The 21,651-nt window shown below is 39.0% G+C and overlaps 1 protein-coding gene across 1 annotated transcript in view; it reads left to right on the forward strand.

Moving 5' to 3' along the window:
- Window positions 1-515: 515 nt before the first annotated feature.
- LOC117508692 (calpain-5-like) overlaps window positions 516-21,651 on the forward strand; it is a 95,943-nt gene continuing 74,807 nt past the window's right edge. Inside the window, exons 1-2 of the mRNA XM_034168505.1 lie at window positions 516-719; window positions 9,678-9,837. Of these exons, the coding sequence (XP_034024396.1) occupies window positions 9,682-9,837 (156 nt within the window). The 5' untranslated portion in view covers window positions 516-719; window positions 9,678-9,681. The remainder of the gene's footprint in view (window positions 720-9,677; window positions 9,838-21,651) is intronic.

Here is a 21,651-nt window from a genome sequence, read left to right on the forward strand (position 1 = left end):
CAGACTGACTCCAAATAAGTACTTTTATTTAATTGTTTGGCTTTTGTTTTTTTGTGCGATGCGCTCAGTACATGTAGTAGGGGCAGGTGTGCCACCTGTCATTCAAGAGATGAAACGTCATTCAATGGGTCAGTCTGCTCCATTACGCTATGTTTTACCCCGTTTTGTTATCAGTCCCCACTTCACTTAAAATAATTAAATAAAAGTATTTAATTGAATCATATTTAATCATATTTGGAGTCAGTCTTCTCCATTTTGTTACTTTTTACCCCATTTCGTGATGATCAGGCTCCATTTCGTCCATTTAGTATTTTAGTATAGATGTTTTACAGTAATACAATAGTGCTTTTTTGTGTCATTTTTATTGGTGTATCTGCGATGATCTTGGGGGGGCGCACAGTCCCTGTAGTACACCTCTGGCTACGGCCGTGCTCATCTCGTTGCTGCTGCTGTAAACTGTTCAAGGCTGGGCTGTGCTTAAAAGTGGATTGTGAAATGTCCGAGCCCTCAGTGAAGGCATCACCAGTAAGCTGAAGACGGGTTGGACGGAGCTTCGGAAAAGCTGCGCGCGCGTGTGGTTTAAGTATTCTTTTAAAACAACTTAAAAAGTAAAGTTTCTCAAATTACAGCGGCGGGAGTAAAACCAGCGAACATCTCCTGAGAGAAGGAGGACAACAGTGGTGTTTGTGTCCCTCTGGAGGCGATAATCGATTCTCCAGGTAAATAAAACTCAGCGCTGAAACTGGTTCACGTCCGCAAATCTGCTGTAAAATGAGATTTTAACTACGATACATAATGCGCTTATTAGACAAAGCTAACGCAGTACAGAATAAAACAGACATGTTTTAAGATAACTTCTTTGCAGATTGGCCAGTTTCGTTTCGCTGCAAAAAAAACAAAACAAAACAAAAATGCGTTTCCTGCAGTTTCCTTCAAAATAACTTTTTTTTTTTTATATATATATATATATACGGACGCAGTTTGTATTTTAGCTACAACTTCAGCTTGGTTTTACATTCCATTTATTTTTAGATAACTTTCCCGTTTGTATTGTAAAGTAATTGTTTTATTTTTCTCATTGATATTTGATGTAAAGTAACTCTTGTGAGATACGGAGCTGTTTACAAAACTACATGGATTGATCCGGAAGTGTGCAAAGTCACTTGTCCGGATGCAAATGTGCTGTTCAAATATCCAGACTTTTTATGCATTTATGAAAAATACTTATCCCAGTCGTAACTACAGGTGGGCGATACTGGGAATTTTGGTATTGATCCGATACCAAGTAAATACAGGCCCAGTATTCCCGATACCGATACTTTTTCATATTTAAGCTTCATAGATCCAAAGGATCCAAAAGACCTAGGATAGAATTTCGCCAAACATTGTATGTGACAACAAAATACTTTATTATCACAAACAACATTTTTGTTTAAAAACATATCAGTCAACACAACTTAAAATCTCCTGAGATAGAGGGCTAACAAACCACAATACAACAAAATGAACACACCACAACAAATACTGTAAACAGTTTCAAAATGATTCTGTTTTTCAAGTTGAACAATACAATAAAATAATATAAAAAATAATGAATTTTTTCCCTTCAGTGCACTTCTCTACGTTGTTTCTTAAAGAGTGTAAAAAAAAAAAAATAGAACTTAAAGCAAATTAAAACAATCTTCTGAGATTGGAGAGCTGACAAACCACAATAGAGAAAAACTAACACACCACAACAAATATTGTAAACAATTTCAAACTTGTTCTTTTTTTTAAGTCGAACAATACAAGAAAATAATACAAAGAATAAGGAATTTCCTCCCTTCAGTGCAGTTCTGGCTTTAAACAAAATAAAAACAATAAGTGAAAATTAAATAAAGGTATAAATAGACATTGATATTCAAGGTTACAAGGCATTTGAGACATTAAGTTCCTTTCCAGAATTACTGAAGAGTTTCAGGAGCACATTTTTTTTTTTTTTTTTTTTTTTTTTTGACCACCCTTCACATACTGCTCAGAACATTGCGTATCTGTCATTATGGAATCTGCAATTGTAGCATACATAACACTGAGATTTTGTGCCGGAATTGACATATGAGATTGTTAGTGAGCAAATAGCTGTCATTAGGCCTTAAAACAAACAAGCAAACAAACAAACAAAAAAATCTGTTATGATCAATACCATTTAAAGAGGCATCATGTCTTTTGAACAGATACTGAAACAAACCCATCTTGTATTTTTTTTTAAGCTGTTTTATATGATAATAAAGCAGACATTCAAGTTGATTTACTCCAGTATGGCTGTCTGAGGAAAAAAATGCATGTGAATTTACATCTGCAACTGTATTTCCAAATGTAATTGCAGTACTTGTGCCCTTTTCGAAAATTCCACCATTATTTTGAAGGCGAAGTTGGTTAATTTCTGGTGTGATGGTGCTGTGCTGTGGTTTGCTTGACACAGTTGAATCATGCTTTATGCATTTTCGGCAAAATGTTTATGGTTTATCAAAATGTGACAAATTTGGTGTGTTCAGTCCATCCTCGCGGTAATAAACATATTTTCACACTAACGTATGTCACATACCGTGCAAAATGACATAACATGCTGTTTTGAAATCTGAATGTGTGTTAGTCTCTTGTACTTGTATATGTTATTGTGCCAAATTTTCTGTTGCCAATATGAAACCACACCCATGTCTCTGCCATTCTTGCCCTTTTATTTGTACCATTTAGTCTCTTCATCTGTGCAGAATGTACTTCTTATGGAGATTTTGTCCACTTGGCATTTATTTCCTTCTGTCTAGAACATGAAAATCTAGAACAGATAGGAAGAAAGGCTTGGTTATTACATCACCTTGATTACACAAACTACAGGGCCTTTATCTGCTCTCTGTGCCAGGCAACGGGTGTTATATTAGCAGGATCCAGCGCCAGTTAATTGGCTACTGTTTATTAACAAAACTAGAATAACATAAAGCTCTAACTGTGCAAACATGCCTTATCTGCCTTTACAAAACAAGTCAGCTTGCCTTGTAACTTATTAATATAATGCAGTGCTACAATACTCTCGGCCGTATGAGCATTGCGTTATTTATAATTTGCAGTTGTTTAGTTAATTATTACCATCCTATTGTCTTACATACAATTTGTACATGATCAAATCATCATTTGTTCATGTTGTGCAAATCAGGAATATTTGTAGATTACCCTCTGTGCATTTGCACATATTAATATTAATGAGACAAATTTAATTCCATAGAAAGTTAGGTTTGAGTTAGCGAAAGGTAGCATGCAAGCTAACATCCACAAAATGTCTTGTAAATGACACCAGAGGTGTTATCAGGTTACAAGAACAGTGTTTTCAGTTTTAGAAGTGTTTATTTCTCGCTTGCTTTTACATAATATACCAGAAATGAAGCAGTTAGCAAGTCACAAAACTAGGAAGTAACGTCACCATGCTAACCACTGTAAAATGTCTTATAAATAAGTTCACAGGTGTTAATAGGTTCCAAAAACAGCGTTTTCAGTTATAGAAGTGCTTACTTCTCGCTAGCTTTTACATAATATGAGAAATGTATATAAACACACAAAACAAAGTGCAGCTCCACTCTAATTGGCTGTCACTTGCGTCACTCAAGCACGAAAATGATCAGATTATAAGAATGCAACTTTTTAAACCTCTTAAAATATGTCAAGGTTAACCATCTTTGCACTTGTCCAAGGTGTGTGTCCCAAGAATGTTCCCTGTGAATTTGAGGACTGTGGCATTTTTACCCGAGGCCAACATATGGCCATCTGGTAAAAATGGTGCAAATCAAACTAAAATGGCATGTTTTTTGATGATAAATATGTGTTTCCCATTTTGGTTGGTGCCAGCCAACAACATATTTTTCAGAACATCTTAATATGTGCTTTTTCTTCATTTTAAAGATATCCAAACCACTAGACATTGTGTTTTCAGTTATTTTATTGAGTTACCTCTTAGAAAAAAGTTCTGATCTATTTTATTGTCCTTTGATAGCAGCACTAAGCTGTTACTGGAAAATCAGGATAGAAATTGCGTATCTTTCCCCTTGTAGGTTGCTTGATGGTGAGTTCAGTAGGAAAGAGTTTTGCTGGTGTGAGTTCACATAATGGAGCTTCTAGCTTGTTATACTGCTATAAGCATAACATTTTTTGTCAATTTTCTCAGTTTTAGAGGCTGATACGAGGTGATTTGACAGTCGCTTTTGTGCCCATCACTGGTTCCACAGTTTTTCCTCATTTTCACAGCTTTTGTCACCACCAATAGCTCAAACAATGCTTTGTTGTAGGAAATAGGCATGCACTATGATGTGCAAGCCAAAAACTCTAGATCGACTGGCTGTCTTCACTTTTCTCTTGTGTGACAGGCTGTTGGATCTGTTCATATCATGTAAAAATGTCCAGAGTTTCTCATCTTTATCAGTGTAAAATTTGTTTCAATCCCTGACTGTGATTGTTTTGTTGCCCAGCCTCACACCCATGCAGTGGTGGGCACAACTAACTGAAAAGTTAGCTTCTCTGGGCTTCTTCAGGTCTCTTGGTTTCTCAGGTTGTCTGACCAGCTGCTCCTGCAAGTGTCAAGGTCAAAAGGAAAGCTCAGGGGGACAGGGCTTTTTCCTCTTACTGTTCCCAAACTGTAGAACAGCTTGCCGCTGGGTGTTAGGGAGGCACCCTCATCGGTTATTTTTAAAGTTCGTTTAAAGACTTATCTTTTTTCCTTGGCTTTCAACATCAACAAGGCTTAGTTTAATAATTTTTAATTGCATTTTATTTTCATTTTCTGGTTCTTTTTTTAATCACATTGTGTGTTCATTTGTATTGTTTGTAGTGTACAGCACCTTGTGTCAGCACTGGCTGTTTTAAGGTGCTTTATAAGTAAAACTGGTATGGCTGAGCATCCACAAGAGATCAATAGCGAAGCAAAGAGTGCAGCGAAACGAGACGAGTCATTGGATAAATGCTGGGCTTTGTCCCGCCCATCGGACGCTCAGCGTCTCTGGGGATCTATGGGGCAGTGGGCCGGCCTCGGCTGGCCCGGACGCTCAGCTTCTGCATGATGATTGGATGATCTGTCTGAGGCTGAATCCCTTTTTGATTGACAGCGAATGAGCGAGTCAGCGATCTTTTGGTGTAAACATCCGTGGGAGCATTTTTTAATTTTCATTCTGTTCTGAGTTGAACCAGAGACTTTCCTAATCCTCTTAGCGGCATTTTCTTTGTTAAAAACAACTAGCAACAAATCGAGCTTCTATTTCTGGTGGGGTTTTTTTTGTAGCTGCTTGTGTTTGGAGACTGACTTCTATCACTCTTTCTGACTTCTGTCGCAGTTTCTGTCCCTACCGAGCAGTGGGTGTTGCTGAGCTCCTCCACCGTCACAAAGCGCTCACAGGCGGACAAACTTCACACTAGCCTCGCGCCAGTCCCGGCTAGCAAGCTAGCTAGGTAGCAAGCTGCACATAATGGCAGACAATTTAAATGTTGTGGACCGGATTTTGGCGAAGCCATTTGATAGTCTTCCTTAACGAAGAAGCCATGGCTGCTGTCAAATAAAAATTGAATATGAATTTGAAAGTTCCAGTGGAACTTAGTGTAGAGCCCAAATAATTATATCCAAACATTCAAACAGTTTTTCTATTGTGTGTTTTCCACTTGTGAAGTGATATTTGTTTCCCAGAAATCTGGATGTTTTATGAAATACGAAAAGACAAAATAACAAAAGAGTTTGGTCTGATCTCTCTCTCTCTCTCTCTCTCTTTCTCTCTCTCTCCCTCCCTCACATTGGTTAACTGTGTTTTCTTTGACAGTGATTCATAGTGGGATGTGGCCCTCTGTGTTTGTTTTGCTTGCTGTCATATGACTGACTGGCTGATTGATGTAATTTGTGCTTCAGTCATGTGATGTGGTTGAAAATGAACTATATCCGTGTTATTAATTCCTCATCCAACAGTCGGAATGCCTCTGTGGATGTTTCTTGTGTTATGAGAAGAGAAATAGAGCATACTGTGTTATAGACAGCGTTTTTCCATAGGAAAACGAACACGTGTGCTTCTTTTTCTTTGTAAGGACTCTTACTGTCATTCTTTAGTCCTTACCTCTAACAGTAATCATAAATTGCTATCTTATAACACCCATAACCTAAATTCAGTTACACCCTGAACCCTATAACTTAGTCAGAACACTTAAAGGACCCTTTGGAAAGGCTTGGACCAGCCAGTTTGTGTGACCATGGTGGCATGCAGATGTTTGGCTGCCCATGGGCTTTTTACACATTCATTACATTCATTCATTACACATTTCCTTATGACATTGGATTAACAACAACAAAAAAGCAAAAACCAATGCCCAAACAAATGGTGCCCTTTAAACTTTGAAAACAAATTTCTACAGCATCAAGATGATGCAGCTGTCAAAAACACCCTGTTATGATGAACTTGCAAAAGGCTAGAATTGCCTAGTGGGTAATAGAAGAGGTTTAAGAATCATTTGAAGCAGTCTATGAAGAAGTGTGACATCTCTCCTGACTTGTGGGAAAGGAAGCCTTTAATCAGTGCCACATGTTGGAAGACTTTAATAGAGTTTACAAGGATTTTGGAGGAATGGTGTGTTAGTGTGTCAGCTTCAGGGCTGAGAGCAGCTGCACCCAGCTCAAGGCTTGAGAGGCAGTTCCTCTGTCACATTCAAGCATCATCCAGTGTTCACTGTGTGGACATCTGTTCAAAGAGAGGAATTGAACACTCGTGGTTAAAGCCTGCCTTCATCGGTGCAGTGGATGAATGCGGCCGACTGACAGCATGATATAAATCAACTGTGAGAGAACTGAAATTTTTAAACAGTGTAACAGACAACTGTTTTATGTGATTCTGGAATGCAAGGCCTGCCCTGTGAAATTGTAATTGAAATTTCTAAAAAGACATCTGTACCCACTACTCACTGCACAGCTGTTGAATCTTTTCAAGATGACAGATGGCAGCAAATTTCCAGAAATTCTTCCACAAAATGTGGAGGCTAAAAACGCCTTGAACCTCTAAGCCTCAGACTAGAATCAACATGCATTTGTGTTTTCCCACGTGGTTATATCTGTTAAAAGGCTCCATCTGCTGTTCCTTCTCCATTTGTAGGCTGAAGGAGAGCAGGTTGGAGAGTGGCTGAGGAGGGAAACCTCTTTTTTGGTTCTGAAAAGCTGAAGTTAGTATGACATCTTTTGGCAGAAAAATCAGTTAGTGCACCTATGAAATACTGTATGTAAACCAAAATAATGGGCAGCACAGTGGTGCAAGTTAGCAGACCAGAAAGTGTTAGGTTCAAGGTCACCCATGCCCTATCTTGGACCTCATTTATGAAACACTTTGTAAAATTCATGTTAAAAGTACATGTACGAATGAAAAACAAAAATGGTGTATAAAAAGAAACCTTTCATATGCACGCCTGTAAATGAATTCATCTTGATGCATCATCATATAAATCACTGTTCTGAATTATGCTCACATTGATCTGCTTCATATCCCGCCCTTTACATGACTACATTCAACCATAAATGATCAATGCAAAACACCTCATGAATATTCATACATAAACAAATGTGTACTTATCATGGTGACTAAGAGGAACAGCAGGAACAAAAAATTCTAAAACAGAAACTGAGGTACTTCTGTGTGGCCACATCACTGGGATAATAATAATAAAAAACAGGAAGATGTGAACAAGAAGATGTGGAACATGCACATAGAAAATTGAACTTCTGCTTTGAGTTGCATTATTTTATAAATTGACTAAACTAAAAGAGAATGTTGACTGGGAATCGTGTCAATCCAGATATGCCGATACAATGAATGTGTTTCAGGCACCATATCTGAGACACCTGAGAGAGAAAGACATGATGTCTTGTAACCAGGGTTAAGGCTGAGGTTAGAGAGGTGGGGCTATGATGTCATCGTTTCACAAAAGTTGTGTATTGGTTGTTGAAAACGCAAAGGTGGCATTTTGAGATTTATCTACTCTGGGACCCATTTTCAAAAAGTAGTGGTTATGGGCTCTTAAAATGTCGGTTCTGTGTGGATGAAATGCCAATACGATACAAAACTTTTGAGGCCACGCCTAAACTCATCTCCATGTGGACGGGCCTTAGGTGGTGATGGCATGTCACTTATGGTGCGCCACGTTTCTTCTTAATTTTGACATCACAATAACATTTGGACAGAACGTCAGTCAGTTTCAAAAAGCTTTAACAAACAATAAAAATCTTACCATAAGAACCAGCATGAAACTTCAGAAATAGCAGACTGTAGACAATAATTTATTGACATAGTTGTTACAATCCTTTGCACAGCTGAGACATAAGACATACTGTTTTTAATAAGATAAAAATTTTTTCTTAATAAAATTTGACCAACACAAATAATGTAAACCCATTTTTAATCTAAAATTGCAAGATGGGCATGATTTGTGTTTGTTTCTTGCCAGTATTGTAAGCAGGACCTTGTCCAAATGATGGTGGTCAGGGGTTTATCAAGGAAAATTTAGTAAGGGAGTGACACCAGATGTGAGGGATAGTGCTAATGGGGGCCCTCTCCCCATCCACACTGTGGAGCCTTTGAAAATTTGAGGTCAAAATGGGGCATTCTGAGGCTTCTCGAAGGACCGGTGCCGCCGACCAGATGGTCCCCCCTAAAAATTGGCCCACTTTGCATTCACAGCGCAAGCGTCATTTGGGACCACAGCAGCATATCTGAGTCTGACTTTACACCCAAAGCAATCAAAGAGAATAATGTGATTATTAACCATCAGATGACAAGATAAAATCTCTGAAATCATTCTAAAATCAGTTTTAAGTAGAAACGAGGCGATAATGGGCGAGTTGCTACTGACGCTCTAAAATGACGTAGGCCCAGCAGCACATCTGGCTGCTGTGGCTCTCTGATCGGTTCCCCTGTCTTTAATTATGAAATAATGCTGAATTTATGTGGAAATGATTGTTGTACAAAAGCTTCAGATCTCTGTTGCTGGGATAGATGATGACTGGAGTGCAGTTTTAAGCAGAAATGAGGTAATAATTGGTGAATTGCTGCTGACGCTCTGAAATGATGCATGTGCAGTGAAGGCAGGGCGGACCAATTTTTAGGAGGGACTGTTTGGTTGGCGACCCCGGAACAACAACAGAGCATGGGTGCTGCGTGAAAAGGACATGTTTATGCATTCTTACTGTAATGTTCCCCACATTTTTAGTATTTTGGAAAAAAATATCCTTTTTATTATGAACAGGCTTGTTATTTCCTGGCATCAGTGTTATGTATTTACAGTAGAATTGATTGCTGAGGGGAAGGCTGTATGGTAGGAGTAACGCATTTTAGCAAGGGGGTGCGAAGCCAAATGAGGGGGGGGGGTGCCCTGGTGGTAATGCATTCATCTCAAGAGGGGATTAAATCCTGTTACAAATGATCCTTTCAAGTGCCTTGCCTGGCACAGAAAGCGGTCGAATGACCCTGAAGTTGTTACAATCCAGGCGGTCCCTCTCTTTCCCCGATAGATGACAAGTCCTTTAATATTACATAAAATAAAAAAAATAAAAAACAACAAAAAAAAATAATCTTGCAGTGCCTCTGTAGGCTTCTTTGTGGAATGCCTTGCTTAGCTTGGTTGTTATCGTCTGTCTGCAGGGTGATGGTGGTTCCATATGAGGGCCAGTCCTTCTCTGCCCTGAGGAGGCAGTGCCAGCAAAATGGATGTCTGTTTGAAGATCCTCTGTTCCCTGCATCTGATCAGTCACTCTTCTACCAGAGCAACAACATTGGCCGAGTCACATGGAAAAGACCTAAGGTAAAAGAAAGACAACAGGCAGAGCTCCCACGTGTTTCAAGGACTGTCTGTTCTCAGAAGTTCTCAAAAAGTGACATGTTATTTCTCCAATTATTCTACGGTACTGAAACATATTCTATTTACTTTGAATATATTTTCTTTAATCAGAGAATGGAGTAGTGGTCTTCACATTATCCACAACACCTGACACTCTCTGTCCTTTTACCCACACATCAAATGAGGGGAAACTTGAGTCTCTCTGGTCTGTGTGGTTGGAGCTCAGAGTTTTAGATTGTGCTGTGTTAAGGTTGATGGTCTTGAGTTAATGGCTGGAGCATTTTACACTTACAAGTCAGTCAGTATCCACTCTCCTGCTTTCACAACATAAAGCTGCAAAGGTGGTTAAGTTCAGTTATCTGCTAGTATCTAGAAGGGGGGGGGGGCTGTGACCACTGCAAAGTACCTGGTATATAAGCAGAGGAAAGCTTACATGATCTAAACGAATGGAATTGATGAATTTACCTCTTGAATCTCATTTGACACTTAGGGATAGTTTCATTGTGTGCACATTTTCTGTTTGCTCTTTGAACAAATATTTGGATGGCTGAATCAGAAGTTGATAGTTACTGACCAAAGGTGACCCATAAAGGGCCTTTTCTCTCAGCACCCACTTTTGTGTGTTTATAAAACTTTTTTTTTAATACCCTGCAAGGATGATGGCATTATTTTGAGTTTTGGTCAATTTTCTTCTTCCTCTTGACTGTAGGTTTTAGTTTGTGTAATGTGTGTCAAACATACTTAAATTGCATACACACAGAAACCTCACAGCTGGGCCACTTGACGATTTTCTTTCATTATGCACTGAAGGTTTGAGGCTTGTCCACAAATTAGTAAAATTGTTCTTACTAATTGTTTTACTAATTTACCCGTATTTTTACTAAAATAAGGGTTTTTATTTTACCCAATAATCAAATAAATAAATAAAAACACCTGTATATTGGCTGATCAGACCAATCACACATAGAAGAGGGATGTCGCAACAAAAACACTACAGTCACTTACAAAAAACAGAAGTGTGCAGTTAATCTAATACATAAAACAAGTACACTACTGATGAAAATAGGAAATATGTAAATACCAAAGTAAATAAAAAAAAAACTACACAAAGTAAATCAAATTAAACAAGAGCAATCAGAGATTTTCCTTACCAAAAAGTAGTACATGCAAGTATGTTTCAAGTATACTTACAGTTTACTTTCTCTATACTTATCAGTACAATTTTTGGTAAGGGTTCTGACATATGCCAATCCTAATCTGGATCACCTCCAACTTCAGTGGAGTCTTATATGGTAAAAATGGTAAATGGACTGCATTTATATAGCGCTTTTCCATCTGCATCAGATACTCAAAGCGCTTTACAATAATACCTCACATTCACCCCAGTGTCAGGGTGCTGCAATACAAGGCACTCACTACACACCGGGAGCAACTAGTGATTTTCCTGTCAGGCTGGGATTTGAACCAAGGATCCTCTGGTCTCAAGCCCAACACTTAACCACTACACCATCATCTCCCCTAATATCTCTGTGGTGCAAATTTGGTGAGAATTTGTGAAGTAGTTTTCAAGTAATCCTTCAAAGCCGATATAAAAGGAACTCTTGGTCCAGAATTTGGATCTGGATCACCTCCAAAATTCAGTGGAGTCTTCCATGCTCTAATATCCATCTGTGGTGCAAATTTGGTGAGAATTCGTGAAGTAGTTTTGACGTAATCGTTCAATGCCTGTATAAAATGAAATCTTGATCGAGGACCCGGATTCGGATCCGGATCATCTCCAAAATCTAATGGAGTTTTCCATGGCCTAATCTGTGTTGAAAAGTTAATCAAAATTCATGCTGTAGTTTTGATGTAATCCTTCAAAGCTTATATAAAGTAAAACTTGGTCCAGAATCTGGATCCGGATCCAGATCACCTACAAAATTTAATGGGTTCTTCCATGGCCTAATATCTATCTCTGGTAAAACGCTGGTCAAAATCTGTGCAGTAGTTTTGACGTAATCCTGCTAAAAGACAGACGGACAAATAAATAAACGCCTGTGATTTTATTATGTCCTTGGCAGACGTAACAATCCATTTCCCCCCATTAATGCAGCAGGCACTTGGGACAGATTCTTTGGTACTTCCTGTATGTAGACCCACTGCTTCCTGGAACTCATCTTTTGGCCCATCCTCACTAGGTGAATTGCAACCAAAAGGCACAAATAAGAGAAAAGACAGGTAAGATACTCGAGATATAAATTTAAAGCATTGTGCTGGATCCACAAATTTGTTAAATGCAGGCGTGCTACAGATAGCACTAGTGATGGAGTAAGTAACGCTTTTTGAACCACTGAATCAATATGAAGCAATTGTGTTGAAATGGTTCAGTGTTTCGAAGTGTTTGATACAATTAAATGTGGCAACATCTGCCTGCCAATCTTTAACATGGCACTTGCATGGAACAAGGCAAAGTGTCATGGAACAATAAGGCACTGTGTATGTTTAATAACTAGAAGCACTTGGAGAGCGCAAACCTCCGCCAAGGCCATAGGGTCACTGACGTCACATGGAATACCCTTTGGCAAAGAGACTTATTCCACGTAGTTTCACACATCTACCATCATGTTTCAGATTCAGTGGTTAAACCCTTAGATCTTAAGCAAATGTATTTATAAAGAGAAACTGCATGAACTACACAAGTTTTTTTTTTTATTTTCTAATAAGTTTATTCAATGAGGAGAAACAAATGCTAAATTATTGTTGTGTCGTAACTTAATTTTTGTTCAGCCTTTGTGACCCGTCTTCATGAAGTTGGATGCAAAAATTTTGAAATTGTCCCTATCCTGCAATGATAAAGAATCCTTTAAAAAATTACTGGATCCGGATCGTGTTCCGGATCATTACCAAAATTTAATGACTTCCAAGTTAGGCCAAGCTACACCCCTGGTAAAAATTTCATTGAAATTTGTTGAGGATTTTTTGAGTAATCCTGCTAATAAACCAACCAACCAACCAACAAACAAATGGACACAACTGAAAACATAACCTCCTTGGCGGAGGTAATAAAGGTTCTATGTGCATCTTGAAATTTTTGACTAGATTTTCCATTTAAAGACAATATACTTGTGTTATAGTGTGATTGTGCCACCATAAAATACGGTATGTAACAGATATAAATTGGGAAATACTTGTGCAACTAGGGATGGTTATGAAAGTAGTTGTACAAAATGATGGGGATTTGGGTGCTTCAAAGGTTTTTATTCAAAAACAAGATCATTTTACGTATTTACTGAGACTTCAGAAACCAATTTTTGATGAGAGATGGAAACCAGTTCTGCCATTATTAATACAATGACCTGTATTTGTCTGTTTTCTGCTGTCATTGACATGAATACTGTGATGTATCAAACATGTTTTTCTTTGATTGCTGTTTCTCATGCTGCTGTTTGTTCTTCTTTTGTGTGTATGTGTTTATATAAAAATAAAGAAAAATAAAGATTGAGTTTAAAAAAACAAAAAAAACAAGATCATTTCAGCGGTTTTAGGCTTGTCTGTTCCTCTTCTTTGTTACTACCTCTCCAGTTTTGGAGAAGATCTTCACACGGCACAGAAATTGCTGGCATATGAAGATGGATTTTAGTCAACTTGTAAAGAGTTGGATAAACAGCTGTCTCCATCCTCCCCATCTCTCCTTTCCTCACATTCTCAAACACTCACCAGACAGATCTTCTCACACTCACTTTACATTTATCCGCTAACTAACCTTTTAATCTTTCTCTGTATGTATACTTAATATGTGTAAGTATGTAAGTGGGTAAATCAGTATCTATAGTGTTTGAATGTCTGTGTGTGAGTGTGTAAATGTATGATGGTTTATCTGTTCTAATGCTAATCTGACCTAAATCTCTCTCTCTGGTTCTCAATTAGTGAAACTGTATTAACAACACACCAAAACTCTCCTCCTCTCAAAAAACCCATGAAATATAGAGGGATTGTGTCTGTTTATAAGTGCTACGAGAGTTTGATAGCTCCCGCCCTGAATTCAAATCAGTGTGACATGTCGCAGATACGAGTGTGATGTAATGAAGCTTTAGTTGGGGAGTCATGAGATTTTTCACAGGGTGAAGCGAGGCATTGAAACATCTTGCAGCGATGTTTCTGCTTTGAAAGATCGATACGGTGTCGAGCCATCTGCTTCGAGCATAACATCACTAGATAGCACTTTTGTAGCTTCCAACTAGTGATGGAGAAACCAAAGTTTTTTGAATCACTGAATCAAATTGAAGCAATTGTGTTGAAATGGTCCATGGTTTAAAGCATTTGATACAATTAAATATGGTGACATCTGCTGGCCAGTCTTTTACATGGCACTTGCATGGAACAATAAAGGGCAAGTGTCATGAAACAGTAAGGCACTGTGTATGTTTAATAATAAAGATTCTTTGTGCATCTTGAAATTTTTGACTATATTTTCATTTAAAGGCATTAATAATATACTTGTGTTATGATGTGATTGTGCCATCATAAAATACTCTATGTGATAGAGATATAAATTCAGAAATGCTTGTGCTGCTAGGGCCTGTTATGAAAATAGCTGTACAAAGTGATGGGGATTTTGGCACTTCAAAGGCTTTTAGTTTAAAAACAAGATCTTTTTAGGCTTGAGTCTGACCCTTGAGTCTTGAGTCTGATCCTCTCCTTTGTTATTACTGCTCCAGTTTTGGAGAAGACCCTCTCACACGGCACAGAAGTTGCTTGAATGTGAAGATAGTTTTTAGTCAGAGCTGGACAAATATATATATATATATAGTGTGCTGCATCAGCTTCAGGCGTGGCATCTTGCTGTCAGTCCAGCACCCTGCGACCTGTATCCGTCAATCCTGCAATCCTATGCCACGTTATCTCCACCTCGAACAGAGTGAAAAAGAGCATAATCAGTCGGCTGGAAAAACTACACCTAAGGTATAATTCGTCAGCATTAAATCAACAGGAAAGCAGAGAAAATAAAGGTCATTGCCAGATGCCAGCCCACAGCTTCACTAACAGACCCAGAATTTACGTGAAGTTGAGGCCGAGACTCATTCCATTGCTAATACAATGAATTTAAAAGGATAGGAAGCATAGTTTCATGCTATGCCAGTATGTTAGCCATATGAGGAGAATAAATGTGTTAATTCTGAACTTGAAAGTCTTTACAAAATCAGACTATTTTAGCTCCATAGGTTTCACAAAATAGGTGCACGGTAAGAGAAAGCTCTGTGGCCCGCAGATTTTTATTCACCTTATGGACACAAAGTAGTCCTGCGCCCTTGAGAATGCAGAGCCTGTGCCGGATTGCCGGCACAGGCTAATCCGGCTAATCTGACCTAATTAAACATAGGGTTTAATTAGGTCAGCTAAGTAGGGATGTGCCAGTCCGTGAATAATTTTATAGGGTAATAGCAGAACCTTAAAATCCGACCTCACAGGCACAGGAAGCCAGTGAAGAGATGCCAAAATGGGTGTAATATTGTCAAACTTTCTGTTTCCTGTCAAGACTGTGGCAGCAGCATTTTGAACCAGTTGGAGACCCCTAATGCTGGACTGCGGTAAGCCAGAAAATAGAACATTGCAGTAGTCCAATCTAGAAGAGACAAACACATGAATCAAGGTCTCAGCATCAGCCATAGACAGGATGGGACGAATCTTCACTATATTTTGCAGGTGGTAGAAATCAGTCCTCGTAATATCTGTAATGTGGAGGTCAAAGGACAACGTGGGATCAGAAATCACCCCAAAGTTCCTGACTTTCAGTGTGATGTCATACATCACACTGACAAAGTGTGATAGTTGATGCACTTAACTTTTTTTGTTGTGTTGTCAGGTTTTGTTTTGTTTTTTGTTTTTTCAACTTTTTCGGTTTCTAAATTCTTTTTCAGATCATTTTTCACAGAACATTGGTTATCTCTGCTTTGCACAGTTTGTTGATGCTTTTTGGCACTTGGTTTCTGACTGATAACTGAAAGATAGACAAACAGGCATAAAATTGGGATGTCCATCCAATTTTGCTGGTGTAGGTAAATCCAGGCACTTCTGATTGAGATATAATGCAAAATGTACACCAAATGGGCTTTTCAATATTAAATTTCCATGTCCACAAAACCCACAATCCAGATCAGATCTGGATCAAACTTTGTCAGGTGACAGGGAGTGCCAGTCTGCACCTCACTTTTAAATATGAGCGTTATTTGGGACACGTTTGATTAAGATATAATGTGAAATATACATTAAATGGGATTTTCAATGTTAAATTTCACAGTTAAAAATATCACAATCTGTAATCTGGATCAAATGTTTTCATTTGATAAAGGATACCACCCTACATAATTCTCTCAAATATGAAAGAAAATAGATCTTTCTTGACAGAGTTCTGAATTTTTGCAAATTTGTTCAAAGTTAAAGGATAGGGATTTTTCCCATTCTCCAAGATTTTTCCTGACTTTGACCTTTGACGTGTGACCTTAAATAGTGAATCAGTTCTTGTCAAAATCTCTAATGCAATTATTAAAACAGTGGATGATTATTTTCCTGTAGCCTTATGGCTTAATCAGTGAGTTATTTCAGCTTTTGAGTTCTGGTTTGCAAAAGAGACACTGCTGAGGTCTGAGTGTGAAGGCTTATCATTGTGTAGCAGTTCTGTTGAATAAAATGTCTTCCGTTTCTGTAGGCTGAGCTATGTAAGGTGCTGTTCGTGCTAGTCACTCTCAAGCTGTGCTTCCAGATGATTAAACAGGAAACATGAGGCACTTTTTTCTGTCAGTATTATTGATTTGTGCATAGAGTGAAGAAAAGGCCATTTGTATAGTTTCACTGTGTGATGACAACCTTTCTGTTGAACCTGGTGTGGAGTCAGAGGACCTAACCCTGTCTGTCAACATGCCTTTGGGCAGCCCGTCTCCCGATGAGCGCAAACCAGAATTAAGTTGTCACAGTCTGATTTAATCTAGTAAAAGCAGAATAATATACAAGCACATCATATGTTATTACCACAGTGATTTTTAATGCTCACTTCAGGAAAGGAAGACATATACAGGACATTTCTCTGCAGATTAAATCACAGAATCTTCTACATTTTGGTAGTTCACTGAAATATCAGACAGTATTGTGACGGTGTACCCCATGATTCATGTGGTTTAGTTTGACTACATTACGGGCTGTGGAGTCAGATGTAATAGAAGCAGGATGTGTTGCGTCTCCCTGACTGCATGTCCTCTAAGGGTGGCGTCCCACTATAGATTTTTGGCCCAGACTGCCTTCCTGATTGTTAAAATGAGGCAATCTGGCCCAATTTATTACAATAGCAGTCTATAGTTATGTAGGGTGACCAAGTGTCCTGGCCATTCTGAGTTGTTTTTTGGAAAGTACTGGCAATGTCCTGGTTTTCATTGTTTTTCATTGGGCCATTAAATTGACCGGCATTTGAGTATCATTTCAATATCTCATAGACGGGCCGAGTGTCCTGTTTTCGGTAATCAAAATATGGTCACCCTATGGTTATGTCTCGTATTATACATCAGGGTAGTGCAGACCACAAACAAATTTATTTTTATTTTTTATTATTGAGAGAATAACAATTTGACAAAACAATATGAAAAACAGGTTCTCTATTTTAATTTTTTTTTTTTGGGGGGGGGGGGGGGATGACACATACTTGTATGGTGGAAGAAAGGGACAAAAAGTCCAAAAATAGTATAACTATAAATTTAACCAAATAAACACACATGGAAACACCACAAACCCACTCACTCCGACCAGCCACATAATTCCATGAAAACACTGATGATTATGGGCAGATGAGAGTTCAATCAGGCAACACCTGTAGTTCTGTAAAATAAGATGTATAAAAGGTGGCCATTCATGAAAAAACTTCCCAGTGGACCCTCTCATTGTATATATAATTTTCTCCAATTTAATAAAAAACATTATTTCTAAATGGTTAATGAAAATTAAGGGGCATGTAGCTGAAATAGTCCATCCATCAATGATCATATTCTTCTTACGGCTGATCCTGTTAGGGGTCGCCACAGCAGATCAACCGTTTACTTCTCACCCTGTCCTCTGCATCTTCCTCTGTCACACCAACCACCTGCATGTCCTCCCTCAGCACATCCATTAACCTCCTCTTTGGCCTCCCGCTTCTCCTGCCTCCCTCCTCTGCACATGTCCAGACCATCTCAGTCTCACCTCTCTGACTTTGTCTCCAAACCGTCCCACCTGAGCTGCCCCTCTGATATGTTAATTCATAATCCTGTTCATTGTCGTCACTGCCAAAGAGAGTCGCAACAGCTTCAGCTCTTCCACCTCCAGCTCTGCCTCCTGTCTTTTTGTTAATGTCACCGCCTCTAAGCCGTACAGCATAGCTAGTCTCACTACTGTCTTGTAGACTTTCCCCTTCACTCTTGCTGATATTCTTTGGTCACAAATCACTCCTGAGGGCATCTATGAAGAGGATGAAGAGTGAAAAGAGAGTGGAAAGGCATTTGGTCCAGATGACATTCCAGTGGAGGCATGGAAATGTCTAGGACAGATGGCAGTGGAGTTTCTAACCAGATTGTTAAAAGTTAAGTGTTTCAAAGTGTCGCTTCCTCTCTGTACATCCTCTGTAAATCCGAACCATCACTTTTCAATGAAAGCTGAGAAGCTTCATTATCGGATGTAGCAGTGTTTGTGTCACTCTGTCTGGTGGCCATCAGGATGTTTCAGCTTTTTCTAAAATGCATGTCACATGCTGAGAAATGCAGAGTAACTGGAACTGCATGTACTAACTCTGAGTGAGAGAAATAATTAGCAGTAAAATACATCAGTGACCACTAATTATTACCACGTGCAGGGATAGACTTGCACTCATGAATACTTTGATGTTGTGTTGCTAACTGGAGCATTAAATAACTTGCGACATGTCCTTTTAAAATCTGTGAAAATGGGTAATTAGTTTTTAAACTCATTTCATCAACAATATACTCGAGGACATTTTTTCACCTCATGACATCAAAACCTCTTACCAGGATGCTTGTGTGTATGCAGAGAAATATATTTCTTTAATGTCTATTTTTTTCAGTGCCTAATCATTAATGAGCACAGTCATGAAATTGCTGGGTTGGATGTTGACACGTTAACAGCGATTACTCTGCCTCTATCACAACTAACTCATGTTTGGATAGAGAGGCGGAGCGTGGGTGACACCGTGCATAGTCTGGATGGGATGAATGAAGCCCGAGCAGCATCAGACCATGAAAATACTGTATGTATCAGGGCGTGGCACAAACCGGGTGCACACAAATGCAAACTCTCACAGCGAATGCAGTTAGAATAGAGTTTAATGGGATAAACAAGCAGGGATTCAGTACACAGGCAGTCCAGCAGCGAAGCAAAGGCACAGACAGACATAAGGCTGAGGCTTGGTCAAACAAACAGGCTGAGGTCAAAATACACGGCGTGGTGGCAATCAGAGGCAGAGACAAAAAACGTGGTCGAAGGCAAAACAAGGTCAAATACCGGCAGGCTGATCAGAAAGCAAGACAGGACATGAGGGCTGGTAAGTGAAATACATTCAACAATCTAGCAGTGAGCTGTGAGACTGTGAGGGCTTAAATAACTGGTGGTGTAATTAGTGAAACAAGACACAGGCATCAGTGAAAGTTCTGGGTGGGGGCATGGCAAGTGAACAAAGATTATGCATGGTGCAAGAGTGAAGGCAGGAAAACAGTGGAGTGATGAAAGAGACAAAGACACGTGAGCAGGTGCAAGAGCGGAAGTGGATGGAAACACAGAGCAGAAAGAGTCAGTGAGAGACTAAGACACAAGTGCTGGTGCAGGGGCAATCAAAGAAGATGAGGCAATAACAGAAACCATGGACAGAATACAACTATAACCAGGACAGAGCATGAACACGAGAACTGAAAACAAAACCCAAGATTATAGCGTAACTGAACTCACAAATGAAATGAGAAAAATAAACAAGTGAAAAACTAATGATCAAAAACACAAACTGGCTGAACAAAACCAGAATTGAAGTGAACAATGTCAAAAGTATGAAAGTAACAAACAAACAAAGTGGCAAAGCAAAATCAAACAGAGAATAATGTAGCCAGTGACTATAGAATAGTGCAGTAAAGAAAACAAGATAACTGAAGGGAAATAACAAAAACATGTGACTAACACATAATACAATAAATATGATAAGCAGAATAAACTAAGTCTAAAGTGACTAAGTGTGAACAAATACAAAGAGGATGAAATAGAAACAAAACCAAAGATAACATAAGCATGATGACCTGACATGAACATGAAACAACACCAGACATAACCTAAGCAGGACTATATACGTATGACTAAAAGACAAAAGGCTCAGAACATGAAAGTGGGAAAAAAAGTCCAGAATCATAACAGCTGGCCTAAATGAGCTAGATCATGACAGAATGAGTAAAGTATACTCACCAAACAATAATGTAAAACCAAAATTTAAGAAATATTACAACACAGACATTTGTAGAATATCATAAAAAACACCTTTTACAGTAGTGTATGTCCTAAATCTGCTGAATTTCACTCAAAAAACACTTCTATTGCTGGAAGAACAGCAAAAAAATTTTTTTATTAATTTGTGGTTGTTCCTTTTCTTCTGGGAGGGTTCTACTATTTTAAATGTAATAGTCAAATAAGTTACTTTATTATATGGTATGTGATTTTTCCACCTTCTGATTGGCCCATTCGCCACTTTCTGAGCTGTACCACATGCAGAGTTGACCACTGGTGGAGCCGAGTTGATGGATGGTGGAGCCGAGTACACCTCGCGTGCAGCGTAGCGCTAGCCAATCAAGCGGCACCTTCTATCGATAACAACCAATCAAATAACGCGATACAACGCCTGCTTTGGCCCGCTTCGAGTTGCTTGTGCGTTGTCATGACGACACCGTGTACACAAGGCAGTAAAATCTAAGGGCACAGAAAAAAAAAACGCTGCTGGCTGCAGCAGCTCCTCGGTCTTCTCTCACAAATGTGTTTAAATACAGTCCGTAAAAGTCCTGCTCACAGACTGATTGCCAGAGACAGGACATGTCCATGTTCAGTAAAAAGTCCGGACATCTCCAGTCCACTCATGGATGATTCGTTCGTGCGCGCACATGTGAACAATTAAAAGAAGGCTGCCTGTGCTCCTCGCTGTCCGCAAACTCTCTCATCACTGTGTTAAAGGACATAAGTCCTGCTCACAGACCGATTGCCAGACACAGGACATGTCCACATCAAGTATAACTCCAGATATCTCCACATTTACTCACAGACGGTTCGTTTGAGCATGTGGGCACGCGCATCTCTCGGTCAAAGTAGGAAAGATAAACTATAACAGAACTCAGAGCGCAGACCAGCAGCTCAGCAGCTCAGCACAAGAACAAATATAAACTAGAAGATAAATCAGAGTGCACAGTGTGTCTGCAGCGCGCACCTGACGCAGACACTCCTACGTCTTCATGACACCGCAGGAAGCTCGAGGCAGCCCTGGTGTGAAATGGGCTTTAGAGATTGTGCTCATGAAGTATTTTGGACCTGTTGGTGCAGTATGACAGTAATAATAAAGAGTTGAAACTTGAGATTGAGTTTTCAGTTTTAGTATGTTTGACAAACTCCCAATTTTCTTGTTTACCATATAATAAAACAGGCCAAGGCCTCAGTGAACCCCATCCTGACCAGGCCCGCATAATACGGGTACACCGAAATCAAAAGTCTATAATTGTGTATTATACTACTTAGCTATAACAT

This window comes from Thalassophryne amazonica, chromosome 4, assembly GCF_902500255.1.
Source record: "Thalassophryne amazonica chromosome 4, fThaAma1.1, whole genome shotgun sequence".
Taxonomy (NCBI): Eukaryota; Metazoa; Chordata; class Actinopteri; order Batrachoidiformes; family Batrachoididae; genus Thalassophryne; species Thalassophryne amazonica.